This window comes from Melanerpes formicivorus, unplaced genomic scaffold, assembly GCF_026170545.1.
Source record: "Melanerpes formicivorus ecotype bairdi unplaced genomic scaffold, bMelFor1.0.p_v2 SCAF_85, whole genome shotgun sequence".
Taxonomy (NCBI): domain Eukaryota; kingdom Metazoa; phylum Chordata; class Aves; order Piciformes; family Picidae; genus Melanerpes; species Melanerpes formicivorus.
In genome coordinates this window covers 747979-771254 of record NW_027142437.1, presented here as the reverse complement: position 1 = coordinate 771254, position 23276 = coordinate 747979, and the positions used below count along the sequence as shown (strand labels likewise).

Genomic DNA, 23276 nt, shown 5'->3' with positions numbered 1-23276 from the left:
CCAGGTGGGGTCTCCCCAGAGCTGAGCAGAGGGGGAGAATCACCTCCCTTGCCCTGCTGGCCACACTTCTCCTGATGCAGCCCAGGAGCTGATTGGCTTTCTGGGCTGCAAGTGCACACTGAGAGCTCCTGGTGAGCTTCTCCTCCACCAGCACCCCCAAGTCTCTCTCCTCAGGGCTGCTTTCCAGCCAGTCCCTGCCCAGCCTGGATTTGTGCCTGGGATTGCCTCCACCCAGATGCAGGACCCTGCCCTTGGTCTTGTTGAACCTCATGAGGTTGGCTTGTGCCCACCTCTCCAGCCTGTCCAGGTCCCTCTGAATGGCCTCCCTTCCCTCCAGCCTGTCTGCTGCACCACACAGCTTGGTGTCATCAGCAAACCTGCTGAGGGTGCACTCAATGCCACTGTCCATGGCACCCACAAAGATGTTGAACAAGACAGGTCCCAGGACTGATCCCTGAGGGACTCCACTTGTACTAATTCCTCTTGGGTCTTTTTTCTTTTGTAGGAAAGAGAAGATCTTTCCTGTCATGTTTGATGCAAGTTATTTTGTGAGGTTAAAATTTGTTGTTGAGGAAACAAAGCAAGCAACGTTTTGGTGAAAACTGAACTAAAACTTGGCACAGCAGCAGGAGCTACTACTTGGTTTTCCTTAGTGTGCTGGTTTGGGCTGGGATAGAGTTAATTCTCTTCACAGTAGCTGGTATTGGGGCTATGTTTTATGTTTGTGCTGAAAACAACGCTGATAACACAGGGATGCTTTTGCTGTTGCTCAGCAGTGCTGACACAGAGTCAAGGCCTTTACTGCTTTTCACCCCACCTGCAAGTAGGCCTGGGGGGCACAAGAAGCTGGGAGGGGACATAGCTGACCCCAAGTGAGTAAAGATATATTCCATTCCATACAGAATACAGAATTAACCAGGTTGGAAAAGAACTTTGAGACCATCAAGTCCAACCTATCGCCCAAGAACATGTAATCAACTCAACCATGGCCCCAAACAGTCTCTTCTTAAACACTTCAACCACCTCCCTGGGCAGCGCATTCCAATGGCCAATCTCTCTGTCTGGGAGGAACTTCTTCCTAAACCTTCTGGGCTGCAGCTTGAGACTGTGTCCTCTTGTTCTGGTGCTGGTTGCCAACCAGCACCAGAACCAACCCCCACCTGGCTACAACCTCCCTTCAGGGAGTTGTAGACAGCAAGAAGGTCTCCCTTGAGCCTCCTCTTCTCCAGGCTAAGCAACCCCAGCTCCCTCAGCCTCTCCTCACAGGGCTGTGTTCCAGACCTCTCCCCAGCTTTGTTGCTCTTCTCTGGACACCTTCCAGCATCTCAACATGTTTCCTAAACTGAGGGGCCCAGAACTGGACACAGGACTCCAGGTGTGGCCTAACCAGTGCTGAGTACAGGGCACAATGACTTCCCTGCTCCTGCTGGCCACACTATTCCTGATGCAGGGCAGGATGCCATTGGCCTTCTTGGCCACCTGGGCACTCTGTTGGGTCATGTTCAGCCTACTGTCAACCAGTACCCCCAGGTCCCTTTCTGCCATACAACTTCATGCTCAGCATAGAAAGCTGGGGGAGGGAAGGGGAGGTTGGAGACATTGGGAAGACAAAACACCATCACTCCCAAGTAACTGTTACGTGTGCTGGAGCTCTGCTTCCCTCCAGATGGCTGAACACCTGCCTGCTACAGGAAGGAGTGAACCAATTCCTTGTTTTGTTTTGCTTGTGTGTCTGGCTTTTGCTTTTCCTACTAAACTGCTTTTATCTCAAGCCTTGAGTTTGCTCATTTCTGTTCTTCTGCTTCTCTCCCCCACTGGAGGGGAGTGAGTGAGGGGCTACATGGTGCTTAGTTGCCAGGCAGTGTTAAACCACAACACTGGGCCACACCAACTTTCCTGAAAAGGTAGAATTCTGGCAGCTGGAGCTGTTTTCCTACCTCCTCTGTTAGAAGATACACACCTTTTACATATGGGACTGCCAGAGCTCAGCAGTGAGCCAGCACACCAGTCTGTACAACTGTGTCAGTTTTCACTCAAGCACACCAACCCAAACTGCTCTGTGCTCTATTCAGAGCTCAATGTGTTCCTTTGGTTCTGTCCAGTGAACTGAAGCTGGGGAAGCATGACTGACAGCACAGCTTCCTGAGACATTTCCAATGGGATTGCTCAGTAATCAGCATTTGAATACTGACCAAGACTTTTGGGACCTGGACTACTACTTCTGAATTCAAACTGGCAGCACATACCACACCTCCTCAAGCTGCTCTGACCTGACCTAGAACAGCTCCAAGCTAGCCCTAAGACTAGTGGCTGAGCCTATCACACAGCCCTCTGTCTCTCAGCCTTCTGGGGCTGTTCACTTCTCATCAAGCTCTCAAGTTTCACTGCTGAAGGAGAGGTTGAAGAGGTCAGAGTTACAGCAACGACTTCTGCTACCAAACTGCAACGTCTCAATAAACTGCATCTGCCTCTTAGCATCATGAAACATGGTGTGAGGAGCCATGCACAACAGAATGAAAGCAGTTAGTCAATTATCCTTCACAAGAATCACACAGGATCACAGGATGTTAGGGCTTGGAAGGGACCTCTGGAGATCTTCAAATCCAAATCCTCTGCCAGAGCAGGACCATAGAATCTAGTGCAGGTCACACAGGAATGCATCCAGACAGGGCTGGAAAGGCTCCAGAGAAGGAGACTCCACAATCTCTCTGAGCAGCCTCTTCCAGGGCTCTGGGACCCTTACAATAAAGAAGTTCTTCCTCATGTTGAGGGGGAAGTTCCTGTGCTGTAGATTATATCCATAGCCCCTTGTCCTATTGCAGGGCAGAAGTGAGCAGAGGCTGTCCCTTCCCTCCTGACCCCCAGCCCTCAGATATTTATAGGCATTGATTAGATCTCCTCTCAGTCTTCTCCTCTCCAGACTAAGCAGCCTCAGGTCTCTTAGCCTCTCTTCATCAGGCAGTGCCCCAGTCCCTCAATCATCCTTGTAGCAGTCCCTTGCACTCTCTCAAGTAGATCCCTGTCCCTCTTGCACTGGGGAGCCCAGAACCAGATGTGGTATCCTTAGTTTGCAGAAGCTACACTACAAGCCAACTGTAATGCTTGTATCTTCTCTCTAGAAACTGAGGTCCTAAAACTTTACACCCCCATTTCTAATCAGAGGTGAGACCTCTCACATGGTTGTTATCAACACAGCTTTTTGCTACTTATGCTAGAACTACACATTCATGGAGAGCTGAAACACTTTGCATTGCTCTCTGGTTTTGGAAACAATTCTGGTTCTTTAACAGCTCAAAGGTAGAGGGAAAAAACCCCAATGCTCCAGCTACCCTCTAACCCCTCAAAGAAACTAAACTCTGTCATGAAAGTGACATCACTGTTCAAATATTTGGCTACAGTTGATGCTAAAGGGGAATAGAATAGAATAGAATAGAATAGAATAGAATAGAATAGAATAGAATAGAATAGAATAGGAATAAACCAGGTTGGAAGAGACCTTCAAGATCATCGTGTCCAACCCATCAACCAATCCAACCCACCCAAACAACTAACCCATGGCACCAAGGACCCCATCAAGTCTCCTCCTGAACACCTCCAGTCATGGTGACTCCACCACCTCCCCAGGCAGCCCATTCCAATGGGCAATCACTCTTTCTGTAGAGAACTTCTTCCTAACATCAAACCTGACCCTCCCCTGGTGCAGCCTGAGACTGTGTCCTCTTGTTCTGGTGCTGGCTGCCTGGGAGAAGAGACCAACCCCCACCTGGCTACAACCTCCCTTCAGGTAGATGTAGAGAGTGATAAGGTCACCCCTGAGTCTCCTCCAGGCTAAGCAGCCCCAGCTCCCTCAGCCTCTCCTCACAGGGCTGTGTTCCAAGCCCCTCACCAACTTTGTTGCCCCTCTCTGGACTCGTTCCAGCAAGTCAACCTCCTTCCTAAACTGAGGGGCCCAGAACTGGACACAGGACTCAAGGTGTGGCCTAACCAGTGCAGTGTACAGGGGCAGAATGACCTCCCTGCTCCTGCTGGCCACACTCTTCCTGATGCAGGCCAGGATGCCATTGGCCCTCTTGGCTGCCTGGGCACACTGCAGGCTCATGTTCAGCCTACCATCAACCAGCACCCCCAGGTCCCTCTCTGCCTGGCTGCTCTCAGCCACTCTGACCCCAGCCTGTAGCTCTGCCTGGGGTTGTTGTGGCCAATGTGCAGAACCTGGCACTTGGATGTGTTCAATCTCCTGCCCTTGGACTCTGCCCATCTGCCCAGCCTGTTGAGGTCCCTCTGCAGAGCCTCTCTACCCTCCAGCAGATCAACTCCTGCCCCCAGCTTGGTGTAAGGAATTGTTTTGGCAAAAATGCAGTGCTAAAACAAGAACAAAGAAACAAAACCCACACCAAGTAATTATCTCATCAGTAACAGAATGACTGAACTTGGTGGTGACTTCTTAGCTGTAAAGCAGGGACCAGAAAAGAGCCTCCAGGTATGCAACTTCCATGTCTGGTGAAAAAATGTATTTTGACACTGTTCCTCTTCAACACAACTTTGCCAACATCTGCTAAGCAGCAGCTACAGGTCAGGCAGATCTTTATGTACTCAGGGGAGGGGGATGGGGACAGTTCCATGTGAAGGTTTGACCATAAAGGCAAAAGTATTACAGGCTGCTCCTGACAAAATGGAATCTATCACCAATGTGCTCAACCATGACTGAGGGAACAGCTGATGGTCTTCTTCTTTCAGGTTTGGGCCCCACACTACAATGAGGACACTGAGGTGCTGAAGGGTCCAGAGAGGTGTAACAAAGCTGGTGAGGGGTCTAGAGAACAAGTTTTGTGAGGAGCAGCTGAGGGAACTGGGGTTGTTTAGTCTGAAGAAAAGAAGGCTGCATTGCTCTCTACAACTTCCTGAAAGGAGGTTGGAGTGAGGTGGGGATCAGTTTCTTCTCCCTAGTATCAGGTGATAGAATGAGAGGAAATGGCCTGAAGCTGTGCCTGGGCAGGGGTTAGGTTGGGTATTAGGAAAAACTTCTTCTCTGCAAGAGCGGTCAGGCATGTGAACAGGTCATGCAAGGAGGTGGAGCCAGCATCCCTGGAGGTGCTCAAGAAACATGTGGACATGGCACTTCAGGAAATGGTTTCATAGCCTTGGTGCTGTTGGGCTGATGGCTGGACTTGATGATCTTAGAGGAAAAAAATTCGGTGATTCTATGAATTCTGATTCTGGTCTTGAGGAGTGCAGAGCTGGACACACAGTTCCAGAGGCAGACTCACCTCTCTCAACCTCCTGGCCACACATCTTTTGATGCAGCCCAGGATGTGATTGGCATTCTAGGCTGTAAGTGCACATTGCTGATTCATGTCTGGCTCTTTGTTCACCAGCACCCCCAAGCCCTTCACCAGAGGGCTGCTCTCTATCTCATCCTCCCCTAGCCTGTATTGATAATGAGGAGTGTTCTGAGCCAGGAACATAAATTTATGTGGCCTAACACATTAAGCTTAAATGTAATGCTCCCTACTGCACCAAGGCACAAGTGACTACTTACCTTAGAGAAGGCAGGTATTTTGTTTTCCCTTTGAATGTGACTCGTTATGTGTTTCCTTTTCTCTTCTGATCGATACACCCTTACTTCCTCTTCTCCCTTTGCTGTTCTCCACTCTTCCTGCCTACTGTAAAAAGGAGAATTGAGATGTTAACTTTACAAAGCAAAATACTGCAGTGGAGTATAGTGTTTCTTTGAACAGTAGTTCCTATTTCCAGTGAGGAGAATATGGCTTCAAAATTAGCCTCTGAACCAAGGGAGATTTCCATCTCCTTCAAAACACTGCTGTTAATTGTGGCTAGCAGGGCTTTTTGACTTACTGATGTAAGTATCCATCACAGGAGTTAATTACTGAATGAAATACAGTTTCAGTTTGGAAATAAAAACTCACCTCAGGCACCTACTGGACATCTAATACAGTGTCCCAGCCATAAAACATCATATAATGGCAGGACAAACAGGATGCTACAGATCAGGGAACACTGAGGCAGCTGGAGCTTGTTGCACATACAAGTTACATTACTCTCTCAATGTGTTCAATGATCAATTTTTATTCACAACTCCATAATTCCAAGATTCTTTAAGTGATACTCAAGCAACAACTGATTTCAAACTGAAACTGGTGAGAAATAGGAGACCACAGAACAGATCAATACCGCACAGAGAGATCTATGGCGTTGCGACTTCCACAACTGTTCAATGTGACTAAGCTCAGCAAATGAAAACTGGCAAGCCAACTTGGCCTATGTTTACCTGGCCACACCAGAAGACAGCTCAGGCACCACAACCCTTCGACTCCAAGCCACAAGGTCCCTCTCAGTGGCAATTTCACTTCTGGGTGCGTTGCTGTGCATCTGACGGACACCTTCAATCTGCCCGCTGCGCCTCAGCCCTATATTTGGTGGCGAATGGACTTCTGAGGTAGAACTTACAGACCCTAAAAGAATGCAAGAAGTCATAGTTTTACTTGACCTGAAATTCCAGGGGAAGCATTCAAAAACTCAGAGCTCAAGAAAAAGAGAGGCTTTTACTTCATCTATTACTTCAGAAGAAGTCAAGTATTACCTGAACATAACTATGGCAGTGGTTTGCACAGCCACCATCACACACACTTTAAACATTTATTGGCCTGCAGCACCCTGATTGATAATTCACATTAAAAAACCAACAAAACCCAAACCAACAATCCAAAGTGAAGCAAATGATTCAGTGGGTCTGCTTTCCTTTAGTCATAGCATCAATAAGGTTGGAAAAGACCTCGAAGAGTAAAAAACTGTTCTGTGAAGCTATTGCTACTACACTCTAGATCCCTATTCTTCATAGCATCTTCATAGTATCATCATTGTATCATTCAGGGTTGGAAGGGACCACAAGGATCATCTAGTTCCAACCCCCCTGCCATGGGCAGGGACACCCCACACTACATCAGCCTAGCCAGAGCCTCATCCAGCCTGGGATTAAACACCTCCAGGGATGGGGCCTCGACCACTTCCCTGGACAACCCATTCCAGGGTTTCACCCCTCTTATGGTGAAGAACTTCCTTCTCACATCTATCCTGAATCTCCCCACCTCCAGCTTCATTCCATTCCCCCTAGTCCTATCACTACCTGAGATCCTGAGCAGTCCCTCCCAAGCCTTCCTGTAGCCCCCTTCAGATATTGGAAGGCCACAATGAGGTCACCTGGGAGCCTTCTCTTCTGCAGACTGAACAGCCCCAACTCCTTCAGTCTGTCCTCACAGCAGAGCAGCTCCAGACCTCTGATCATCCTTCTCTGGACACGTTCCAGCACCTCCACATCCCTCCTGTAATAGGGGCTCCAGAACTGGAGGCAGTACTCCAGGTGGGATCTCCCCAGAGCTGAGTAGAGGGGGAGGATCACCTCCCTTGCCCTGCTGGCCACACTTCTCCTGATGCAGCCCATTATAATAAGTGAGATGACTGAGTAAGTGTAGCAATCCTTGAATAGTCTATCTTAATACAAGAAAAAGCCACAGGATGTGACATTTTTAACTTATCCAAAATGGAAAATTTCTGAAGCCTTCAAAAGATTGAAAGAAAACAAAACACCCAAACCCAACAACCTAACAAAAAAACCCAAACCAAACAAAAGCCAAAAAACCCCACAAAAAGCCCCAGAAACCCACACATGCAACATCCCTCTAACACCTACACTGCAGCACAATTTCAGCCTTCCCCCACATCATCCTTCCACACACAAACTGTTCTGCCTTACTCCGCTGGCTTGCCAACCAGGAGTTTTAAAGCACTGTGCAATTAGGTGCAAGAGTGAGCAAAGGAACAGCTGTCCTGAAAACCAGACCAGGTTGGAAGAGACCTCCAAGATCATCGTGTCCAACCCATCAACCAATCCAACCCACCTAAACAACTAACCCATGGCACCAAGCACCCCATCAAGTCTCCTCCTGAACACCTCCAATGATGGGGACTCCACCACCTCCCCAGGCAGCCCATTCCAATGGGCAATCACTCTCTCTGTATAGAACTTCTTCCTAACATCCAACCTAAACCTCCCCCTGGTGGAGCCTGAGACTGTGTCCTCTTGTTCTGGTACTGGCTGGAGAAGAGACCAACCTCTGCCTGCCTACAACCTCCCTTCAGGTAGTTGTAGAGAGCAAGAAGGTCACCCCTGAGTCTCCTCTTCTCCAGGCTAAGCAACCCCAGCTCCCTCAGCCTCTCCTCACAGGGCTGTGTCCAAACCCCTCAACAACTTTGTTGCCCTTCTCTGGACTCGTTCCAGCAACTCAACTTCCTTCCTAAACTGAGGGGCCCAGAACTGGACACAGGGCTCAAGGTGTGGCCTAACCAGTGCAGTGTACAGGGGCAGAATGACCTCCCTGCTCCTGCTGGCCACACTCTTCCTGATGCAGGCCAGGATGCCATTGGCCCTCTTGGCTGCCTGGGCACACTGCAGGCTCATGTTCAGCCTACCATCAACCAGCACCCCCAGGTCCCTCTCTGCCTGGCTGCTCTCAGCCACTCTGACCCCAGCCTGTAGCTCTGCATGGGGTTGTTGTGGCCAATGTGCAGAACTTGGCACTTGGATGTGTTCAATCTCCTGCCCTTGCACTCTGCCCATCTGCCCAGCCTGTCCAGGTCCCTCTGCAGAGCCTCTCTACCCTCCAGCAGATCAACTCCTGCCCCCAGCTTGGTGTTGTCAGCAAATTTACTGCTGATGGACTCAATGCCCTCATCCAGATCATCAATAAAGATGCTAAAGAGCACAGGGCCCAGCACTGATCCTTGGGGCACACCACTGGTGCCTGGCTGCCAGCTGGCTGTGGCACCATTCACCACCACTCTCTGGGCTCGGCCCTCCAGCCAGTTCCTAACCCAAAAAGAAGCAACTCCTTCCTCTTTCCCCCCCCCCCCTATTTGATTTGAGACAATTCAGATTCCCATCAAGTCGATGGCCAGTTCCAGACTGCTCCTCAGCAGAGTAGCTGTAGAGTAAAGCAGCTGCACAGACAGTAACAACAAGAAATCTGTAATGTGGAGAGGCCTGAGCTCCTGCAGAAGGATAAAAGATGGTAATGCTGTGCTATTTTCTGTTGATCCATACCTCCTTCCATTCTGGAAGTTCAACAAAATGCACAAATCATGCACAGCAGTATGATTGATGCTCTCACTCTCAGCTGCTTCTACAGAAAAGCCACACCACCCTTTCCACCCCCCCCATGACCTACCTCTGCTTATCCGGCTGGTACTACTGGTTCCTGCCTCCCCAGAACGCCTCTGGTCCTGCTCTTGCTGAAGTCTTTGAATCATGCTATCCAATGGACTGACTTCTTGATTTGCTTGTTGACTAAGAACCTGATTCAACCCTGTGGAGTAGAATACAGAAGAGAACAGCACATAAATGTTGAAGATTCAAACGTTACAAACAGCTCAGCTAAGTTTTAGCTTTGGCTGGGCCAGGAGGAGGGCTGTGGAGATGATAAGAGGGCTGAAGCACCTCCCCTGTGGGGACGGGCTATGAGAGTAGGGGCTGTTCAACCTGGAGAAGAAAGGTCCCCAGGGAGACCTCAGAGCAGCCTTCCAGTACCTGAAGGGGGCCTACAGGAAAGCTGAGGAGGGACTTTTTGCAAGGGCTTGCAGTGATAGGACAAGAGGAAATAGATTGAAACTTGAGGAGGGTAGATTTAGAGCGGAGATTAGGAAGCAATTCTTTACAGTGAAGGTAGTGAGACACTGGAACAGGTTGCCCAGGGAGACTGTGGATGCTCCTTGCCTGGAGGTGTTCAAGGCCAGGCTGGCAGAGGCCTTGAGCAAGCTGGGCAGGTGGAAGGTGTCCCTGCACATGATCACAGTCTCACAGTATAACTAAGGTTAGAAAGGACCTCGAGGATCATCGAGTCCAACCTGTCACCACAGACCCCATGACTAGACCATGGCACGAAGTGCCACGTCCAATCTCCTCTTGAACACCTCCAGGGATGGTGATGGGGTGAGGGGGTGAAACTGGATGATCTTTAAGGTCCCTTCCAACTCACACTTAAGAAATCTATGAAAGTACAACACACAGTCACATGTGTAAGCATGCAGGATACACATTCCTGTAACAGCCAGGTTTTAAACAGAACAACTTTTTGTTTCCTCCCCTTCATATATTGAGAGCATTTTAACTTCTGGAGCAGAGTCAAGATGATCACATGCCACTCTGAATAAACCTTTAAATGAGATCAATTGCCAGGCAAGTCACAGAAGCTTAATGGTACTGTTGTTTGTCAGCTCAGCCAGTGTAAGGTGTTCAAATGCCTGCTCAGCCTGCCCCAGATGCACTATAGAACACTCCAGTATAAGCTTCAAGGTAAGGACTGCATCAAGCAAGTCTAATTGAACAAGACAATAATTACCTCTACTGCAGAAAACTCATCAGTAAAAATGCTCTTTAGAGCTCCACAAAAGCATGATGATGACATGGGTTAAGTAATGACAGTTTGCATTGGTATGTTTAACAGCCAAGAAACCTCCTCTTAGGTGGAGGTCTCCAGAACAAAAGGCAGATGTAACTAGAAGGTGGTAATACTGTTTCAGCAGACGAGATGCACACTGTGTAAGCACAACCAACACAAAACCTCTTCTCATCTTCACAATGGTCACACACACAGAAAATTATTAGAGGCATGGAGGCAAGGTTTACAGCACTGATTGGAAAAGGAAGATAGATGCCTCCACACAGAATATTTAGATGGTGAAGTAGAGTGGTGGAAAGCTCTGGTCAAGAGAAGCAGAACTTGGAAAGCTTTGTATCACAGTATCACTAAGGTTGGAAGAGACCTCAAAGATCATCAAGTCCAACCTATCAACACAGACCTCATGACTAGACCATGGCACCAAGTGCCACATCCAATCCCCTCTTGAACACCTCCAGGGATGGGGACTCCACCACCTCCCTGGGCAGCGCATTCCAATGACGAACGACACTCTCAGTGAAGAACTTTCTCCTCACCTCCAGCCTAAACTTCCCCTGGCACAGCTTGAGACTGTGTCCTCTTGTTCTGCTGCTGCTTGCCTGGGAGAAGAGACCAACCCCCACCTGGCTACAACCACCTTTCAGGTATTTGTAGAGGGCAATGAGGTCACTCCTGAGTCTCCTCTTCTCCAGGCTAAGCAACCCCAGCTCCCTCAGCCTCTCCTCACAGGGCTGTGCTCAAGGCCTCTCCCCAGCCTTGTTGCCCTTCTCTGGACACCTTCAAGTGTTTCGATATCCTTCTTAAACTGAGGGGCCCAGAAGTGGACACAGGACTCAAGGTGCAGCCTAACCAAAGCAGAGCCCAGGGGCACAATGACTTCCCTGCTCCTGCTGGCCACACTATTCCTAATGCAGGCCAGGATGCCATTGGCCCCCTTGGCACACTGCTAATGTGGGATGGTAATGTTTGAAGAACCAAGCTACAGAAATTAACTTTCCAGGTATCATAGTACAAACTACACTTGGCAAGCTCAAAGACAAGACAGAACAGTAGTTGTGCTATGAAATGAGGAGTTTTGATTATGTAGCTAGACAGAAGCAGCCACCTCTGAGTAGATGGCATGCAGATAGAACACAAATAGACAGGACAGTGGTCTCAGGCTTACAAGGTTAGCACAGTTGAAGTCAGCTTCCCTAAGGCAACAGAAGCTTAGGGACATGGAACGAGCTCTGGTATAACCAGAGCTGGATGTTTTCTGTCTCAGGTAGTGACCCAGTCAGATTTATTTGGTGATCTCAGGAGCAGACACAAAGTCTACTGAAAACAACAGGGATTGCTACTAATAACCCAATAATGACCTGAAATAAGGAAATTGCTACCTAAATAAAGGAAAGGATTTTTATCTGTGTAGCTTGTGAGATTTTGCCTTCCCAAGCAACAGCAGCTCTCCTAAAAAATAAATCAATAAATAACAAATTAAAATCTATAATTCATAACATTTGGCCTAAAGGAGCTTCGTGAACATCTGAGCAGTGAATCAAATGTGACCATTGGAGCTCTCCCTACTCTTCAAAGCCCTTCAGAACCATTGACAAGAAGCAGACTGTCATTGCTCTGGGGGAGATCCATCAAATCTCACAATAGAGTTTCAGAAAGAAATGGAGCTTCCTTAGCAAAGGGAAACACAGCAATTGTATGAACACAGTTTAGCTCTGCATGAAAATATTATGGGTTGTTGCTGAACTGTAGAGAGGTAGAAAAACCTCTTCTGTCTCTCCATCATGTCTGTGGTGCTCTGCCAGTCTGGCAGACAGCGCGCTGCCATTAAACAGAACACTGTGGACATCGAACTACTGTAGGCATTCCTGTGTCAGCCACACTGCAACATTTGATGTTGTTGGGTCTGTGTGCCCAATCACAGAACATTAGGGATTGGAAAGGGACCTCAAAACTAACTTTCTTTGTGACCTGGGTTGTCTTTCCCCTCAGTTTAGGAAGGAGGTTGACTTGCTGGAGCGTGTCCAGAGAAGGGCAACGAAGTTGGTGAGGGGTTTGGAACACAGCCCTGTGAGGAGAGGCTGAGGGAGCTGGGGCTGCTTAGCCTGGAGAAGAGGAGGCTCAGGGGAGACCTTATTGCTCTCTACAACTACCTGAAGGGAGGTTGTAGACAGGCAGAGGTTGGTCTCTTCTCCCAGGCAGCCAGCACCAGGACAAGAGGACACAGTCTCAGGCTGCACCAAGGGAGGTTTAGGCTGGAGGTTAGAAGGAAGTTTTACACAGAGAGAGTGATTGCCCATTGGAATGGGCTGCCTGGGGAGGTGGTGGAGTCATCATCACTGGAGGTGTTCAGGAGGAGACTTGTTGGGGTGCTTGGTGCCATGGGTTAGTTGATTAGGTGGTGTTGGATGATAGGTTGGACACGATGATCTTGAAGGTCTCTTCCAACCTGGTCTAGTCTATTCTATTCTATTCTATTCTATTCTATTCAAAAGCTCATCCAGTCCAACCCCCATTGCCAGAAAGGATCACCTAGAGCAGATCACACAGGAACACACCCAGGCAGGTTTTGACTACCTCCAGAGAGGGAGACTCCACAACCTCCCAGCACAGAGCCTGACTTGTTTCAAGACATTATATTGGGAGAATGTGCCCAGGATATTCTCAGAGTTGGAGAGTTTCAGAATGTCATGGATCCATGCTCTAAGTGCAGCAACAAAGTCAAATTGCTGCCTTCCTCAGAAATCAAATTTATCTCCAAGGCCACAAGCATAAAACATGGCCTACACTCAACAGAACAAGCTGCTTCTTCAGGAGGCATTTCCTCCTGTAATTTTGGAGGAAAACAGGAAATGCTCCTTAGCATTCCTTAGGTTCTTCTCCCCCTCTACTCTGCACTGGTGAGGCTGCAGCTGGAATATTGTGTCCAGTTCTGGACCCCTCAGGTCAAAAAAGACAGTGAGCTACTTGAAAGAGTCCAACGCAGAGCCACGAGGATGATGGAGGGAGTGGAACATCTTCCATACAAGGAGAGACTGAGGGAGCTGAGGGCTCTTTAGCTTAGAGGAGGAGGAGACTGAGAGGTGACCTCATCAAATGTTCATAAATATGTAAAGGGTGACTCTCAAGAGGCTGGAGCCAGGCTCTGCTGGGGGATGCCCCATGCCAGCACAAGGGGCAGTGGTGGAAGGTGAGGCATAGGGAGTTCCATGGAAACAGGAGGAAGAATTCTTTCCCTGTGAGGGTGACAGAGCAATGGAAGAGGCTGCCCAGGGGGGTTGTGGAGTCTCCTTCTCTGGAGATATTCCAAACTCATCTGGCTGCATTCCTGTATGATCTGGTGTAGAGGACCCTGCTCTGGCAGGGGGGTTGGACTGGATGAGCTTTTGAGGTCCCTTCCAGCCCCTGAAATTCTGTGATTGGAAATAATGTGAGTATTTAGTGCCTTGTAATCTAAAAACGTGGTCTACAAATAACCACATGGACCATATTCAGGCAGCTTGCAATAGCCAGCCACTGCCCCAAAACATGCAGGTTCTGCCCATGCTGTGTGCATGGAGAACAGAACTTCCTTCATTTTTTATTCTCATTGTGGTAGTTTCAAGCTGTGCCTAGAAAATGTTCCACAGATCTTGAGCAGAAAGTGGTAGAATGTAAATAAATCACCACTGGGTGTGAAAAGGAAAATCAGGCTGGTAATGTAAGCTAACTTTCTCTTTTCAGCTCCCTCACTGTGTGAAACAATAACTTGTGCCTTCTGCTTTGCTGACCTTGGCTGTGCTCTTTGTTCTGCCTAATTCTCTGCTCTTTCTCCTGTCCCTTTGTGTACAGGGTGGTAAGGAGGAGAGCAGGGAAGGGGAAAGCTATTAGCTCCCCTGGTTTTTGGCCAGGGGGGGTTCTTGTGCTGTTTATTAGTTGTAAATACCTGTAAATAATGTATATGTTCGTTGTAAATTGTAGCTTTGCTTGTAAATCCAGCTCCATTTACTTCCAATTGGGCTGGTCTGGCAATTTCATGTCAGGGGGAATTTTCAACCCACCACACTCACAGATAGTATCAAGACTGAAGTTCATAGTATCATACTTTCATAGTATCAGTCAGGGTTGGAAGGGACCACAAGGATCATCTAGTTCCAACCCCCCTGCCATGGGCAGGGACACCCCACACTACATCAGGCTGCCCAGAGCCTCAGCCAGCCTGGCCTTAAACACCTCCAGGGACAGGGCCCCAACCACGTCCCTGGACAACCCATTCCAGGGCTTCACCACTCTCATGGGGAAGAACTTCCTCCTCCCCTCCAGCCTGAATCTCCCCACCTCCAGCTTCATTCCATTCCCCCTAGTCCTATCACTCCCTGAGATCCTTGAACAATTGTCTTCATCTAAAGAGAATTCTCCATGTTTCAGGTGTCTCTCATTTTCCTCTTCTTGCAGGTGTTACCTGTTGTAGCTGATCTAGATTTTCTGCAGCAGGAACTCCTACCCCAGGGAGAGCAGCTGAAAGCCCACTCACCATCATACACTGTTTCGGTAATGAAAACTAACTGGCATCATAGCATCAAGTAGTAGCGACTTGATCGATGCCAACACTGTAAATGCAACTTGACCTGGACAGGCTGGAGAGGTGGGCACAAGCCAACCATATTAGGTTCAACAAGAGCAAGGGCAGGGTCTTGCATCTGAGTCGAGGCAATCCCAGGCACAAATGCAGGCTGGGCAGGGACTGGCTGGAAAGCAGCCCTGAGGAGAGAGACTTGGGGGTGCTGGGGGAGGAGAAGCTCACCAGGAGCTCTCAGTGTGCACTTGCAGCCCAGAAAGCCAATCAGCTCCTGGGCTGCATCAGGAGAAGTGTGGCCAGCAGGGCAAGGGAGGTGATTCTCCCCCTCTGCTGAGCTCTGGGGAGACCCCACCTGGAGTACTGCCTCCAGTTCTGGAGCCCCTATGACAAGAGGGATCTGGAGGTGCTGGAAGGTGTCCAGAGAAGGGCCACAAGGATGAGCAGAGGGCTGGAGCACCTCTCCTATGAGGACAGACTGAAGGAGTTGGGGCTGTTCAGTCTGGAGAAGAGAAGGCTCCCAGGTGACCTAATTGTGGCCTTCCAGTATCTGAAGGGGGCCTACAGGAAGGCTGGGGAAGGACTTGTCAGGATCTCAGGTAGTGATAGGACTAGGGGGAATGGAATGAAGCTGGAGGTGGGGAGATTCAGGCTGGAGGTGAGGAGGAAGTTCTTCCCCATGAGAGTGGTGAAGCCCTGGAATGGGTTGTCCAGGGAGGTGGTTGAGGCCCCATCCCTGGAGGTGTTTAAGCCCAGGCTGGATGAGGCTCTGGCCAGGCTGATGTAGTGTGAGGTGTCCCTGCCCATGGCAGGGGGGTTGGAACTAGATGATCCTTGTGGTCCCTTCCAACCCTGACTGATACTATGATACTATGAACTGTGACAAGCATTTAGTGCCAGGGGCACTGCAATCCTTGCACACCAAGTGAACTGCTAGGCTCAGAAATGAAGCAAAAGGACAGAGGGAAAGTGTTGAACACCTTGGAGGCAACTGGGCAGGATATTGCGTAGTGAAGTGAAACTTTCCATACCTGAAGACGTCACTCCCATCTGAGGAATAAGCTGCTCCTCCCTGCAGTTCTCCCGACCAGGAACTAGTCTTTGATACCTTGCAGGATGAGGGTTCCCATCCACATCCACCAAGAAGGGGGGAGGCATAAGGTGCGGAGCCTGCTGTGTCTGCTCGTCCAGGACGAAGTTGTTGGCGTCACGGATGAGGGGCCGATAATCACTATGAAAGAACATCTGATCTGCTATCTGCAAACAAAGTCATTTGGTAATTTTTTAAAAGAACCTATTGGAAAGAAAAGCACACAGAAGAGAACTGCCAACAGCATTTTTAACAGTGGTACTGGAGGGCACTTTTGCCAAAACAAGGCTATAAGCTCATCGGTTCATCTCAGCTCAAAGGGGAAAATTTAGTGGCTTGGTTTTGTTCCCTTTCTTTTTTTGAGGGGGAGAGGGTTCTGTTGGTTCCCCCCCTCAGTACTCCTTTCCTCTATTAGAGTGCAAGGAGAACAATCCATGTTTGAGGGTTCAAACATGAGGGTTTGAGGGTTCATCCAAAGAGCAGAGGAATTGGATAATATTGAATTAGTTGAAGACAGTGAACTGAACACACTCTGGATGTATTAGTTTACAACTTGTCTTAACTCTGAATACATGAATATGCATCCTGATAATGAAAGGCTGTGTCACAGCCTCATGAGCTGTGGTTTAGAAAGAGGAGGAACAGGGAAATCTTTATCACATCATGCCAAATGCAGCACTAGTAGGCAAACATATCTATGCCTACTATAATACTGGATCAAAAAGTTCCAACAGATGAAGTAAAGCTGATTGAAAGCTGAACTCTTCAAGCTCAAAGTTTTCTATTGCAGTCTACCAGCTCATAATTCACTGTAGATGACTTTCCACAGACACTCAAGACTGAGAAACTCTGTCCAAACAGAATGTGAAAACGTTTGTGGCTCCATCTCTTGCTGACACATGCATCTCACTGCCATGTAATCATGAAGATACTGAACCACAAGAGCCATTTCAGAAGGTAAGTGACGTGTATGCTACATATCTCAGCACCACCTACTAGCAAGCAAACCTCTTGGCAGCTCCTGCACCCAGTTTCCTTGAACAAATAAAATCATAAAATCATCATTCACCCAACTTAGATTTCTAGTGCAGTATAAAAATGATTAAACAATTGACCCAAGACAGAGAGGTCTCAAAAAAAAGTCTTGTCTTGGGTGTTCAAACCAGGTACTTGGGCACAAAGGAATGCCTAAGTTGTGATAGAATATAGCCCACTTTCTGAAGAGCATGATCATGACTAACTCCTAACAGCTTCCAGTAACTTGTTATGTAGAAATCAGTAATGCAGAGGTTACAGCATCTACTCAGGGGTCTGATCCCTCAGCTACAAAGGTTTCCTGTCCTGGGTGTGAGAAGTCCAGGAGGGAAGGATGTTGACAAATGCCTGCCAATTACATCATCAGAAAATGCAGCCACATGAGGTGGAGAAAAATACAGTAATGAAAAATTCCCACAGGAATCATGGGATCTGGACCTCCAGAAATTCAGAGAAATTACAGAGAGAGAAGTTAGTAAGATAACGTGGAAAGATACAATGGCAAAGAATTTACTCCAGGGATTCAAAAGGCTGCCCTTCCAAAGCGTGGGGACAAGGTGACATGTCACTGCAGTAAGAAGCCTTGGCTGGATGAAATCTTGTTGCCAGATCTGTTAACAGAGGCCAAATGAGACTTCCATGCATCTGACTGACAGAATCAAGGCCTGCTTAACAACTTTGTTCCTTCAGTTTAAATAGCTCCATGCAATAAAGGCAGAGGAGGACTTGGGATTTTCCCTAGACTCATAACAGAAGAGCATCCAGTACTTTCACCAAGAGTAAATTCTCCTGTTAAGTACTTTTCCTCACTGAGAAAGAAGAGATTCCAATGGCATGATCAGGCTGTGAGCTGTAGTGTGCTGTGAAGTGACTGTTCAGTGCTTTCTGCATCCCAGGTTTTGTAAGCCAAGGGAAGACCTGGAAATCCTTCCTTAGATTCAGTGACCTCTACCAGAGTAGTCTCTGGTGCATGACCTCTTTGGAGGGACAGAGACTCCTTTGCAATTACCCTTCTGTGCACTCTGGACTGTAAGCAGGTAGGATACAGTAAAGAACCATTTTCTACTCCATGAGGTAAGAACAGCATTGCAGGAAGAACCCAGGCCCAGACTAACTCTTAGGTAGAGCACTAGAACATCCCTACTGGAACCAAGGGCAATAACCTTATCCTCAGGCTATTCCACTTCTTTTTCCTCAGGACTTGGAAGAGTCAGACATTTCAGAGTACCTTAGATGGCTATGTTCAGCAGACAAAAGTCAAAAGTACCAAGTCAGACCTATTTCTTGACATAAGAGAGCAAATTCATGACAAAAAGATGATCCTACACCACCACTAGGACACGAATGCTCTGTCCACATGACTTCACAAAGCCTAGCTTGGGTTTGGGCACAAAAGCTTTCCACAAGGTCTGAGCTGTCCAAATAGATTCTCCTTCAGTGACTACACTTTGCATACAGAAGGCTCAGGTCCTCCAGATGGGCACACCTACACTGCTGTCCTACTGCTGCACCAATTCACCACACAGGAGCTGTCAAGCCACAGCAAAGAACAGTGATCTGGGCAGGCTACAGGAATAAAAGCCCTACAGAGCTCAGAGATCTACTCCATTCTGAGTCAAGTCAGCAGAAAGGTACCTTATGCTTTAGGACCAGTAGGCATTTCTGACCAAGTGTCCACCCAAGCAAGAACTTTCTGAAGTGCACATGCCCTGCTGAGAGTGAGCTTATTTCACCTCTGATGATTTTCACACACTCAGAAATCCTGTCTGAGACTGGTTGAGGGTTCCTTTAATTGGCTCAAATAACAAAAGAAGCCCTAAACAAGCAGAAGAAACTCTCTCTTCTTTTTTAACTCCCTTCTCTCTCTCCAGCAAAGAGCAAACAAGCCAAAGCCACCCCATGGCCTTCATCATGGCCAAGATTACAATATGGGGGGGACAAAAAATAACCCTGGACAGTTGTTTCAGTCAGCTAGGGAACACAGGTACTACTGAACACAACATGAAGAAACATCCAGGTAAAAACCAAGAGCTTGCTCTCTCAGCAGAGCTAACACTGTCTCAGCAAAAATTATTGTTCTGAGCACAACCCAAATGCAGGAATAGAGGACAGGTGATCACACTCCTTTCTTCTGTAAAAATCATCCCCCAAGGGAGATGGAAATCACTTTAAAGCCTTAAAGCCCCAAAAACCCCACAGGTATAATCAGAACATATTCTCACAAGATGTCTGAACAAAACTCAAGTAACTGAAAAGGAGGAGCATAGAAAAATAGAACATCTCCTCTCCAGCATATACCTGTCTGGAGTTGCCTTTTTTCCCCTAAATTAGGTCAGAGAAAAAAGAAACAGGAGATGGAACCAGACACGGAAGTGATCATAAACTTCCAGGATGGGTATTCTGAGAGCTGAAGACAGACTAAAGAGGCAATAAATGTAAGTCCTATTTGCTGCCATTTTCTTCTGTGGTCAAGAATGGCAGGATTAGCATTGGCACAGTAACAGCTGGAGAGGATCACTTTAAGTCACCCAATAAGACAAAACTTCTGAGCAATCTTTTCTCAGAGGCTGCAGCAGAAACCCAAGAGAGCAAAGGGTCTGCAGAATTCAAGAAGCAAAAAGCAATTGGTTTCACTCTTCAAACAGATCTAATCCCTCACAAAGCAATTTCTCAAGTGGCTGTGTAAAGGAAACTCCTGATCTACCACAGCAAAGACAAAGCTCAGTTTCAGTTTAATTTCCAACAATTTCTGAGTAGCAGAGGACTACACACTTCCAAAATGACTGCAGGGCAAAAATAGACCTGGAACAATCCATGGGACGTGGTGACAGAAATATTTAATTGTAACAGGCTTTAAATTTTGGAAGAGTAAGAACTCTGAAAGATAAAGACCTGGATAGGACTAGGGGGAATGGAATGAAGCTGGAGGTGGGGAGATTCAGGCTGGAGGGGAGGAGGAAGTTCTTCCCCATGAGAGTGGTGAAGCCCTGGAATGCGTTGTCCAGGGAGGTGGTTGGGGACCCGTCCCTGGAGGTGTTTAAGGCCAGGCTGGATGAGGCTCTGGCCAGCCTGATCTAGTGTGGGGTGTCCCTGCCCATGGCAGGGGGGTTGGAACTAGCTGATCCTTGTGGTCCCTTCCAACCCTGACTGATACTATGATAGTATGAATTATCTGATCACCCTGGTTTTCCTTGCTTCTGGTGTCTCTCTACATTTGTTTCCTTTGGAATGGAAGAGGAAATGCACCGTTAGGAATAGCTGAGGGATAGCAACAGCAGCCAAGTACCAAATACTTCAAATCATACTTGAGAAAGAAGGAGGCAAAAAAGTGCCCAATATGTCAACGTTGCTCTAACTGACATCAGAATCAGAGCTGGAAGACTACAGTAATAAATGCAGTGGCTTGCAAGACAAAGAATGACATGACTTTTGCTCTCCCTCCTTCAGGCTCCTCTGCACTGCTGTTTGCCAAAATGCTTTCAAGGCAAGTTTGAGTCCAAAGATCCAAGGCAAGAGGCAAGACCCAGAAGCCAGGATTTCACCCAATAATCTTCAAGTATCAGCTACCAGAAGCAGAGAAGAAAACCCTGGAACAAATATGCCTGCTAAAGTCTTAGAAAGAGGAGAAGAGACACAGCTCACCTCTTCCCTGGATAGAAGAGCTAGGACCTTGTGGCTGCTCCAAACTAGGTAAAGTGTATTGTTCATAGTGCACATCCATCCAGAGGGCAAAAACAAACCCCAAGCAGAACAGCACCACATATCTTTACAGTCAGGAGGGGCTGTGGCAAGACACCCACACTTCCAATGTGCACAACTTACAATGCACACAACTTACACAGTGCAGGCTATGACATCAGAACAAAGATGTAATATTTCAATCACACAGGAACAAGTGAAACATTGCTATGTAAGCACCAAGGCAACCACGACAGCAGAGCTTCATTAGCAGACACAGAATTGTTTCACTAGAACATACAGCACAGTCATTGCAAATAATTTCCTCCTAGGCTCTGCAAGCTTTAAATACAGATAGCAGCAATTAGTTGTATGGCACCTTTCCCTTTTTATTTGGTCTTAATTAGGAACCAGAAAAACACTTAAAGCAAAATGTGTTTAACTGTTAGCAGTTCCACTGCAGCTGAATTCACTTCAGCCACGTGGATCCACTGCTAGACACGTACAACTTTGTCACTTCAGGGGGCAGCCAGTGACTGGGTATCTTTTTCAATGAGGGTGGCTTTTTTGGACAGTTAGTTTGAAGTTCCCATGTAAACAGTAGTTTATAGCATGTTTCCATGGTTTAAAAAGAGGACAAGTGACAGAAAGCTCAATGTCAACAAGCAGAGTCTGAACGATCCCGCATGAAAACTGCGTCATGACAGACCCTCTTGAAATGTAGCTCTGCGGGGAGACTTGCACAAACACATTCAAACACAGACAAACATTTTGATTTTCATCTTGCACTGTACCTTGTCATATTTGCTACTGGAACCAAAGCCAAAAATCAGAAGGTGACCGTGAGAATCTGTACATGCAAAATGCTGTCCATCAGGAGAGCACTTGCAGTCAAAAACTGCACCATGTCCTTGTCCTTCAATCTGAAATACATCAACATACAAAATAATTAAGTTACCAGAAATCAATCATTTGCAGTTATGAGTCTCAAAAACTGTGGTGCTGGTGTTGAAATTTACTGTAAAAATCTGCAAGACAGTATACTGCCAGATAGAAGTTACTTTAAAACAGAGTTTTGCTTTTTAAGCTAGTCATTTCCCAGTGCAATTTTGTAATCATGCTCATGAAAGATGCCAAATTGAGAGCAGTAGAAACTGACAGACTTTCTCCACAAAGCAGGCACAGTATAGGAAGTGAAAATAAAGGCTTCCCCTTGAGCGTCCTGCTGAATGAGCCTAACCAGAGAGCTGGGTCCAGTTCAGGGCTGAGTCACTACACCCTCTGCCTTCCATCCTCTGCCTTCTTGCTAAGCTAGCCCAGCAGCATTGGCTGCCGTGGTGTTTCAGAACACCTGCCTGCTAGGAAAAACGCACTGACAGACAACCCACATTACACAACTTAGCAACTGCCTGCTTCTGCAATTCCTACTCCTAATTAACTGGAGTGGGGGAGGCGTAGCTGTGTGTTCAAACTCCACTGTTTAAAGGAGAACTGCAAAGATTTTAAAAAAGGAATTTTTACCTGATACTCATTTTCTGTTTTCCAGTTCCATTAAGCCAGAACAAATGGGTTTTTGTTTTTCCCTGCAACCTGTCAATCAAGCAGAGGTGACCAATCACCACTCTGAATTTTCAAGTCTTCAGCACCTCTTCAGAAAGCCCCTTTCTATTCTCCCCAGCAAAGCACTTGTGCAATTTCTTTAAAGAGACACCAAACAAAATTCTTGCCCTATCTGTGGCAGGCCTATATACTGCCAGCAAAAAAAAACAACAACAACGACAACCACAACGATCTTTAGCCTGCAGGCAGCATCACTACTCACTCTGCAGCAGCTTCCAGAGGCCTTCAGCATTAGTTTAAAAAGTAAATGAACCAAGCCTCAGAAAAAAACCTGGGAGGTGGGTACTGTGCTCACTATCTTACAGGTGAGACAAGGACAAGAAGTCTAAATCTTATGCCCATGGTCTTGCAACACATCCACACCCACACCCCTGCACACACCCCCAGTGGTAGAGGCTACTACACCTATTACCAGTGCTTTCAGGGTTTTGACAAAGGTCTGTCTTACTACATACAAGTCAGATGAGTTTCTGGACTGGCAAAAGAGGAACATAAAGCAAGGCAAGTTTTATGTTCTGTTTTGCCCATTACTCCAGAAGAAATGAACCAGAGTGTCTTACAGAGAGAGATGCAAAACAAAACCAGAGCTTGGAGCGAGTGACGCTAACATCGCAACAGCTAGGAATGCAGAACCAGCTCAGGCTAAGCACCATCCAACAACCAGGTTACAATACTGTGCTCCTATTTGTCACCACATGAGAGGGAGGCAGCTGGGGGAGGGAGGTGCAGAAGGGAAGGAATTTCAGCCAAAGAGTAAGCTTTGCAGATGTAAAGGAAAAAACCATGGAGAAAGAGTATTGACACAGAGATTTCTGTTCCCTTTCCCTTC

At 47.5% G+C, this 23276-nt stretch overlaps 1 protein-coding gene across 3 annotated transcripts in view; it reads right to left on the bottom strand.

The window, feature by feature from the left end:
• The window catches only part of PHIP (pleckstrin homology domain interacting protein), a 163403-nt gene that overhangs the window by 64402 nt on the left and 75725 nt on the right, over positions 1–23276 (bottom strand). For all 3 annotated transcript variants that reach the window (XR_010990687.1, XM_068165151.1, XM_068165152.1), the window contains exons 16-20: positions 21622–21750; positions 16056–16281; positions 9243–9380; positions 6290–6473; positions 5540–5663 (exon numbers count right to left, since the gene is read on the bottom strand). Coding sequence is in view for 2 of the 3 variants with exons in the window: in XM_068165151.1 (XP_068021252.1) it covers positions 5540–5663; positions 6290–6473; positions 9243–9380; positions 16056–16281; positions 21622–21750 (801 nt within the window). In the remaining variant the exon portion in view is untranslated. The remainder of the gene's footprint in view (positions 1–5539; positions 5664–6289; positions 6474–9242; positions 9381–16055; positions 16282–21621; positions 21751–23276) is intronic.